The sequence below is a fragment of the Anolis carolinensis genome, unplaced genomic scaffold (genome assembly GCF_035594765.1).
Source record: "Anolis carolinensis isolate JA03-04 unplaced genomic scaffold, rAnoCar3.1.pri scaffold_12, whole genome shotgun sequence".
NCBI lineage: Eukaryota > Metazoa > Chordata > Lepidosauria > Squamata > Dactyloidae > Anolis > Anolis carolinensis.
Window position 1 is genome coordinate 14,543,510 of NW_026943823.1, and position 9,247 is coordinate 14,552,756.

General features: G+C 46.9%; 1 protein-coding gene across 2 annotated transcripts; it reads right to left on the reverse strand.

The window, feature by feature from the left end:
- Positions 1-1,177: 1,177 nt before the first annotated feature.
- nup62cl (nucleoporin 62 C-terminal like) lies at positions 1,178-9,245 on the reverse strand. 2 transcript variants are annotated; one of them, XM_003226422.4, is made up of 13 exons: positions 9,053-9,245; positions 7,632-8,004; positions 6,686-7,098; positions 6,444-6,542; positions 6,085-6,222; positions 5,881-5,982; positions 5,166-5,268; positions 4,470-4,614; positions 4,284-4,333; positions 3,975-4,109; positions 3,550-3,661; positions 1,706-1,772; positions 1,178-1,368 (listed from the first exon to the last, which is right to left on the reverse strand). In XM_003226422.4, exons 1-13 carry the CDS (start codon positions 9,228-9,230, stop codon positions 1,277-1,279), a joined length of 2,007 nt encoding a protein of 668 aa, XP_003226470.3. In that variant the 5' UTR covers positions 9,231-9,245; the 3' UTR covers positions 1,178-1,276. The 2 variants fall into 2 exon arrangements, with proteins under 2 accessions (XP_003226470.3, XP_062819810.1); XM_062963740.1 differs by lacking the exon at positions 9,053-9,245 and adding an exon at positions 8,968-9,042.
- Positions 9,246-9,247: the final 2 nt, after the last annotated feature.

The following is a 9,247-nucleotide window of genomic DNA, read 5'->3' on the forward strand; positions in this document are numbered from 1 at the left end:
AATTAGGTGCCTCGGCTTATATTCAGGTCGGCTTATACTCAAGTATATACGGTACTCTGATTTTAAGATTTTTATTTTTAAAACTTTCTGGCTTAAGTCATGTATTCCTTTCCAGTATTGGGCCTTCTCGTTGGTGGCTCCCCGGCTGTGGAACACCCTCCCCACAAATATCCGACAAGCCCCAACTCTTCTGGGTTTCAGAAAGGCCGTGAAAACATGGCTGTGTGCATAAGCTTTTAGCGAGTAATATGATAACGTCGACATGGTCTGATTGAAGGCTGAAGCATGAGGTTTTTGGACAAATGGATCTAATTTACATATGTTTTAAATGTTATAATGTATTTTAATCATGTATTTTTATAGCTTTAATTGATGATACTGTTTTTATTATTATGTTCTTGACATTAAATGTTGCCAACTGTTGTAAGCCGCCCTGAGTCCCCACGGTGAGAAGGGCGGGGTATAAATGCTGGAAATAAATAAATAAAATAACTGTTTTAACTTGCGTTGTTGGGCTTGTCCCCATGTGAGCCGCCCCAAGTCCCGAGATGGAAGTGAGATACAAAAATAAAGTTGTTATTATTACAGTAGTCTCACTTATCCAACACTCACTTATCCAACGTTCTGGATTATCCAACGCATTTTTGTAGTCAATGTTTTCAATACATCATGATATTTTGGTGCTAAATTCGTAAATACAGTAATTACTACATAACATTACTGCGTATTGAACTACTTTTTCTGTCAAATTTGTTGTATAACATGATGTTTTGGTGCTTAATTTGTAAAATCATAACCTAATTTGATGTTTAATAGGCTTTTCCTTAATCTCTCCTTATTATCCAACATATCCGCTTATCCAACATTCTGCCGGCCCGTTTATGTTGGATAAGTGAGACTCTACTGTATTATGATTAATCACGCTGGCCAACCGAAACATTCACACTTGCCTCCAATAGACAAGAGTTCTTTCTCTCATCCTGGACATTCCACTTGCCTAGTTTCCAACAGACTTCACAACCTCTGAGGATGCCTGCCATAGATGTGGATAAACGTCAGGAGAGAATACTTCTGGAACATAGGCAGACAGCCTGGAAAACTCATAACAACACACTAGTCAAAGAATGCGCCTGGGACACCCCCTCCTGCAACAGACGCTCACACAGGCAGCAGCAGGTTCTGGGTTAGAAAAGACCTTTATTGTGTGATATAAAAGAGGGGAAGGAGGTATGAGTATCCCGAAGGAGGGGGCAAGGGGGGCCCCGTGGCCCTGGTCTCAGTCAAAGGTGATCCGGAAGCTGCGCTCCTGCTCTTTGCGGCGGCCGTCGCACACTTTGCTCACCTCCTCCACTTTCCTCTGCAGCAGTGCTGAAGAAAAAGCACACACAAAGGGAGATGCATCAGTTGCATGCTGCTCTGGATTAAGGGCTGGTCCCGCCCTGCTCCCAGAAGAGAGGCAGCTCTAACCTACTGCAATTATAGCAGGCATGGGCAAACTTTGGCCCTCCGGGTGTTTTGGACTTCAACTTCCAGAATTCCTAACAGCCTCAGGCCTGAGGGGCCTGTGGCTGTTAGGAATTCTGGGAGTTGAAGTCCAAAACACCCAGAGGGCCAAAGTATGCCCATGCCTGATCTATGACAATAACTGTTACTCTATTATATTCCATTCTATTGGCTCCCAAGAAACAGCGCAGAGGGATCCTACCTGAATTCTGATCGATCCACTGGAGAGAGTCCATGTGCGCATTGAGAATTTTGCAGATCTGCTGGAGCTGGAAGAGGGAGGAAGAGGGGAATGGAAAGGTGGAAAGCGGGGGTCACTTTGGGGGAAGAAGAAAGATGCCCAAGGCGAGAGAAGGCCTACAAAGCCTCAGACCCCCCAGCCCCAGTGGGGCCTGGCTTCACAAAAAACCCAACATGATAGAATTAAAACCTAAAAATATACAAACCTTCCGTATAAACTCAAGTATAAGCCAACCCAAATAGAAGCCGAGGCATCTCATTTTACCACAAAAAACTGGGAAAACTCTTTGACTCAAGTATAAACCTAGGGTGGGAAATGCAGCAGCTACTGGTAAATTTCAAAATAAAACTAGATACTAGATATCAATAAAATTACATTAATTGAGGCATCAGTAGTTAAATGTTTTTGAATATTTACCGTATTTCAAAGAAAAACAGTGAACTATCTCTGCAATTGGAAAAGTAGGGTCAAAAAAAGAATATGGTATCAACAATATTTTTATAGTAGTAATAATAATAGAACTTCATTTGTATCTCGCCCTATCTCACCATGGGGTTCAGGCGATCTTCCAATATAGTAACAGGAAAACATTCAATGCCTATATAAACAATACAGAGCTAGATATAGATCTATAATTATATATACTAATTTCATATATGCATTTCCCCCTGAAATATTTGCAAATCCTTTCTCTTTATATGTGCATTTCTCCTGCAATATTTGTAAGCCTTATATATCTATATTCATATCTAGCTAGACATGTCTATATATCTATATATATAAAAGAGTAATGGCATCACGGCAGTGGACAAAACAACAAAAGTAAACACCCCACAACCTCGATAATTGACAGCACAACCCCTCATCCATGCCTCTAGGTTGATACAACAAAAATAAAATAAAAATAAAGCCCTAATTAGAGAGAGAGGAATAATTGTTTTTATCCAATTGCTGCCAGTTAGAAGGCTAAGCTCCGCTAACTTGGTCTCCTAGCAACCCACTCAGCCCAGGGGACCCTTTACCTTAACTATCACCAATTCCTCAATACTTTTATTTCCCATACCACCATACTTCGCCACAGCAATGCGTGGCCGGGCACAGCTAGTGTGTGTGTGTGTGTGTGTGTGTGTGTGTGTGTGTGTGTATGTGTGTGTGTGTGTGTGTGTGTGTGTGTGTGTGTGTATGTATATATATATATATATATATATATATATATATATATATATATATATATTTGTATGTGCATTTCCTCCTATAATATTTCCAAGCGCTATATCTATATTCATATGTATGTATCTAGACATCTCTTTATATATAATTATATCTATATAGGATTTGCAACAACTTGCAAACATGTGAGGGGAAAATTCATATACGAAATTATTTATATATACACACACAAACACAAATATACAGATATATAGATACCTCTATATATTTATCGATATCTATATAGGATTTGCAGACACTTGCAAACATGTGAGGGGAAAATTCATATATAAAAATAATGTATACATATATACTGATGTAAGTTAATAATTTTAACTGATTTATATTGCACTGTATAATTTTTATATATGTGTTTTTTGTAAGCCGCCCTGAGTCCCCTGTTGGATGAGAAGGGCGGGATATAAATATTGTAATAAATAATAAATATAGATACAGGTACATGGGAATCTCTAGATAATCTATATGTATACAGGATTTGCAAAGACCTGCAAACATATGAGGGGAAAATTCATATATAAAAGTCTTAAAACCAATTTTGTAGCTATCCAGGCCCACCCAGCAGAGTGCGTACTCACTGGGTCACTGGTGTCGGCTGGGCCCCCTGAGGTGTTCAGGTGCTCAATGATGTCCTTCAGGTCCTGCGCCATGCGTTTCAGCTGGGCATCAATGTTCTCCGCCAGCTTGTACCTACAACAGCAACAGGCAGTGACCGCCGGAACAAGGCCTCCCCTCTTCCCAGGGACTGTGCCAGGAAGACAGCCTTTTGGCAGGAATGGGGAGCACACGGAGACCTGCCTGCACGCCCCTTTGAATGAGAAATGGGGTGCCTTATCCAAGGAGGGAGCTGAGCAGAACATCCTCCAAGCCTGATCTCTCCCTATTCAGCAGTGTGAGCAGACCCCCCACTGCCAGATACTGGCATGTGACCCACAAATTTGGATAAGGGGCTCTGCCTATCCGAGGAAGGGCCTTGCTCTGCGCCAGCTGGGCCTCAGCTTACGTCTTCTCCCGCTCCTCATCCGCATGCTGCAGGTAGATGGTCCCGCTTTGCTCCTTCACAGACTCCTCCAGAGGGACCAACAAATCCTCCAGCTCTTTTTGTTGGGACAGAATGAAATCCAGTTCTTGATCTAGCCTGGACCGGAAGGAAGGAAGGAGTCAGGCAAGAGAGAGGTGTCTGGGAAGGGAAGAAGGGCTGGTCATGCCAACGTCTTTCTCTCCCTCCCTCCCTGCCAGACAGAGCCCACAACCAGCCAGCCCAACACTGGCAATCCCCTCAAGCCTTCATTTCAGGCCCCCGGCCACTGACCTCTTCTGATCCAACTTGACTTTCTCCACTTCTCTGTGCAAAGATGTTATCTATAAGAAACACAGGAAGGAATGACTCGCCTGACAATGGTACCACCTCCTCAGCAGAGTAAAAAAGAAAGGAAAAACTAGTGAGGGACTTGCAGAAGGGAGAACAGAGCACAGAAGGACAGGAGAGCTGGATCACCTTTTCCCCGTTCTCGATCAGAGTCCGGTCCCAGGCGTTGACTTGGGTGGCCTGCTGCAGGAAGTGCTTTTCCTGGTCCTCCAGCTCCAGGCTCCACTTGTTAATCAGGCTCTCCAGCTGAGCATAGGTCATGACTGGGGGAGCCCTGGAAGGTGGGAGAAATAATAATAACAATAAAACTTTATTTATATTCTGCCCTATCTCCCCGAAGGGACTCAGGGCAGATTCCAGGCATAAAAGGCAAACATTCAATTCCTGAACACAACAACACTACACTCATAATAACAAAAAATTGATATTAAAATTGATATAAAAACAAATGATGACTTAACAACTAAAATTAAATAAGAAATGCAACCTGTTATATCAGACATAAAGCAAAACATCGAACAGAAGCGTCCATTTCCCAGTTCCTTGGGGGCAAATAGATTGATCAGGAAGCACTGTGGGAGACGTAGGGGCAAAGGGCAGCACCCTTTGTCAGAACCGGGGGGGAGGGGGGGGGCAAGGCATGATCCACTAGCCTTGAGCCCTAGCATATCATTATTGTTTGTATCCTGCTTTTTCTCCCTAAAAAGAGACTTAAAGTGGCTAACAAACCAATACAATACAACTAAAAACCTGAAAATATACAAATCTTAAGCATAAAATTAAAATACAATGTCACAAGATCCCAAGCACACACGCTGGACTTACGCAACTGTGGTGGTGGCCACAGTGGATGTGGAGGCCACAGTAGTGGTTGGGGCCATTGACTTCAGGTTCAACATGAATCCTGTACTAGGTGCTGAGGCAGTACCTGTTGGAGAGAAAATGCTCCTCCATCAGATGAGGATGGAATGGGAACTGGATGGCAGGCTGCAGCCCAGCTTAGGGTAAAGGATGACCCAAGAAAAGTGCTAGAAGACTCTCTTGTGACCACTGTGACTCCCACGAATGACGGACCTGGACCAAAACTTAGCACACAAAACCCCCATGATCCATCTCATGCCCTGGTAAAGTTTGGGGAGGACAAACCACAGACAATGGACTTTGCAGGACCTTCACTCAATTAGGATCCCACAGACCATTGTGGCCCCTACAAGTCACGGATCTGGATCAAACTTGGCACACAGACACCCCTTGAGAGGTCACCATCTCCTCGAGTGAAATCTGTCCCACCCACAGCATTCTCAGTCTAGGAATTACAATTGCTCCTGAAATAAAATCCAGACTCCACGGTTTGTGGGTTTTGCCGATTGGCTCTCTGGTAAGCCATTGTGAGCTCTTTTCAGGGGAACCAGCACAAATTTTAACAAGGATGGCAATAACCAGGGTATATGGGCTTCTACAGCATCCAAAACTCTTTGCTCAAGGGCTGGTGCAAGGAAGAATCCCTCCCTCCCAGAACACCTTGTCTCCCAGTCCTTACTAGTTATACTGGGGGCAGTCGCTGCCGTTGTTGTTCCAGGAGCCTTTAAGCCAAACCCCAAATCAAGAGTGGGGGCCGTTGTCCCAGTGGAGGTGGTGCCAACTGCAAAGATAAATAAAGTCTGACTAAATTATATGATACAGAGATTTTAAAAACACTGACATGTGAAGGACCCAAAAGAGAGCCAGACTCTCCATCACTTACGCAAGAGGCTAATTGGAGCAGAAGTAGTTGCTGCCTGGGAGGAGGCTGCGATGGAGGCAAACAGAGTGGGGACAGATGCGCCACCAATAAGGGGATTCGAAGTTGTGGTGGCAGTAGCTGTGGAGGCTGGAGTGGTACCTGTGAGGCAGAGGGCATATACAAGGTGTTTGAAAAAGAACTCCCTAGTTTTAAGTTAAAGCACATTAAAACTAGGGAGTTCTTTTTCAAACACCCTGTATTTTGGTGTCTTAAGAGTCATCTCAGGAGACCATCCTGTTGGTCAGATTGGGGATGGCATTTAAATCCATTGAATAATGACAATAAAGTTATTCTATTACTCAACCTCAAGACCAACCTACCTCCAAGCTTAGCTCCAAAGGACAGAGTTGGTGCCTGAGCTATGGATCCTGTGGAGGAAGCAGGGGCAGCGGAGGAGGTCAGCAAGCCAAACCCGGAGCCTGGAAGGGAAAACAAAATCAGCCAGGGATGGCTCCCCCAGCCTCCCGCCTTTCTCCTCTTTCCAAACTAGGAGGGGCCCCTCTAGCCAAACAAAGGCCGACGGGCTCCCAGGAGGACTTCCCCAAGCAAAGCAGCCTCCCACCTGTGGATTGGGTCCCAAGGCTGAAGACGGTTGCAGGCTGGGACGCAGTTGCTATGGGGGCAGCGCTGCTGGCTGAGGCTAATCCAAATGTTAACCCAGGAGCCGATGCTGGCTGCACCGCATTCCCTGCCGAGCCAAGGCTGAACCCGGGGGCTGCTGCCGCCGCCGCCTGAGTGGTGCCCGCACTGCCGAAGCTGAACCCTCCTCCTCCTCCTCCTCCTCCTCCTGTGGTGGCGGCCTGGCTGCTGGCGGAGGAGCCAAACACAAAGCCCGAGGGAGCAGCTGGCTGAGCAGCTGCAGCACTGCTTGGGATGGAGCTGGCTAGCCCACCACCGCTGCTGCTACTGAGGCCGAAGCCTCCCATGATGCCAGGTGCCTGCGTTGTGCCCAGGTTCAGCTTGGGAGCATTTCCCCTGAAGAAAGAAAAAAACTGAAGGATAATACTCAAAAAATATATGACTACTGAACTTAACATTTAGTGAGCATATTACTCTTCTCTTTGATATTGGGGATACATGGAGTGTTGTTGAAGGCTTTTATGACTGGAATCACTGGGTTACTGTGAGTTTTCCAGGCTGTGTGGACATGTTCCAGAAGCATTCACTCCTGAAGTTTCGCCCACATCTATGGCAGACATCCTCTGGGGTTGCCTAGTTTCCCTTGCCTAGTTTCCAAGAGACCTCACAACATCTCAGGATGCCTGCCACAGATATGGGTGAAACGTCAGGAGAGAATGCTTCTGGAACATGGCCATGCAGCCCGGAAAACTCACAGCAACCCAGCTTCCTAACAGTTCAACAGGGCTATTTTTTGCCTCATGGTGTGGGGGAAGCTCATTTTTTGGAAGCTTTTAAATAGAGGCTGGACTAAATGGCCCATGTGATCTCTTCCAACTCTATGAGTCTATGATTCTCTTCTATGATTCCCTGGCAGACAGGGGTCTCACCCCAAGGCGAAGATGCTTCCAGCAGGAGCTGCTGCAGGAGGAGGGGCAGCGGAAGTCCCAAAGCTGAAGCCGGAGGTCTGGGCCGGGGTGGAGGAGGAAGTGGCTGCGGGGGCAAAGGAGAAGAGGCCGGCCGGCTGGGCACCCGTTGTGGCGGCCGGGGTCCCGAAGCTGAAGCCCCCTCCTGCCCCTGTTGCTCCAGAGGCAGCTGAGGAGGAGAAGGAGAAGCCCCCTGGGGGGGCCCCGCTGCTGGGCGCTGTCTTGGGGGTCCCAAAAGTGAAGCCACCCCCTGCGGAGGAGGAGGAGCCAGGGGCTCCCGGAGTCCCGAAGTTGAACTGGCTCATGGTGAAGGAACAAACAGACACCGCCGCCGGGCCTGGAAAAGAAGGAAGGAGATGAAGGCAGTCCCCAGATGCACAAATACCACCCCCAAACCACACACAGCAGACTCTCAACTGGATCCCTTAAGCAACCGGAAAAACATCAAAGAAATAATACAGTGCTACCTTCGTGAAGCTGTTTATATAGGTTTGTGAGGGAGAAAAGTGGGATATAAATAAAGATTATTATTATTATTGTACAGTGGAAGTAATACAGGATGTCCATAGAGTCTCTTTACCATTTCAATTATTTACTTATATATTTATCTATCACATCAGAAGCAAACTGAGAATATAGTTTTATTATGTATATTGTATTGTTTTGTTTTTATCATGTTGGAAAACCGCCCTGAGTCCCCTGCGGAGATAGTAAAGTTAAAGGTTTTCCCCTGACGTTAAGTCCACTCATGACCGACTCTGGGGGTTGGTGCTCATCTCCATTTCTAAGCCAAAGAGCCGGCGTTGTCCGTAGACACCTCCAAGGTCATGTGGCCGGCATGACTGCATGGAGCGCCCTTACCTTCCCACCGGAGCGGTACCTATTGATCTACTCACATTGTCATGTTTTCAAACTGCTAGGTTGGCAGGAGCTGGGGCTAACAGCGGGCACTCATTCCGCTCCCGGGATTTGAACCTGGGACCTTTTGGTCCTCAAGTTCAGCAGCTCAGCGCTTTAACGCACTGTGCCACCAGGGTCCTGGCACATTACAGAGATACAGCGGTATATAAATAAAGTTTTATTATTATGAAGTGCCTTTGCACAATGATGGTCATTTCAGGGCCTTGCTGAGATTTCCAGATCAGGCCTCAAAAGTCATCTCTGGCGGGGGGGGGGGGGGGGGGGGTCAACCCCTCACGATTTTTTTTCTAGCTACGGGCCTGGTACATTACGGGGTATAGATTTAGGCCCCTGTTTAAGAGTCACTCTCAAAGAAACAGAGGCTACATTTATCACCTACCAAGCCCCACACACACACACCCCACGGGCCAGGGGATGATGGGAGTCGCGGTGCGGCAAAAAAGCTTCACCGGGTCCTGACTCACCTGCGACGCTTCCGCCTTCCTTCGCGCGAATCTGTGACGCACTCCTTTCGCGCCTGAGCCCTGCGAGCAGGCAGGGCAGGCGCCGATTGGACGGCGCTGCAGCCAATGAGAGGAGCGAGCGGTTGCCGTGGCGACGAAGGGACGCAGAAGCAGAGCTGGGAGCCGCCATGGCCGCCATGGAGCCGGAGCTGGGCC

Excerpts from the sequence above, each read along its gene's own strand:
- nup62cl (XM_003226422.4), bottom strand. The coding sequence starts at position 9,230 with ATGGCGGCCATGGCGGCTCCCAGCTCTGCTTCTGCGTCCCTTCGTCGC. Across the intron at positions 4,334-4,469 it reads TGATCGAGAACGGGGAAAAG|ATAACATCTTTGCACAGAGA; the intron begins GTGATCCAGCTC and ends TGTTTCTTATAG. Across the intron at positions 4,110-4,283 it reads GTCAAGTTGGATCAGAAGAG|GCTAGATCAAGAACTGGATT; the intron begins GTCAGTGGCCGG and ends CTTCCGGTCCAG.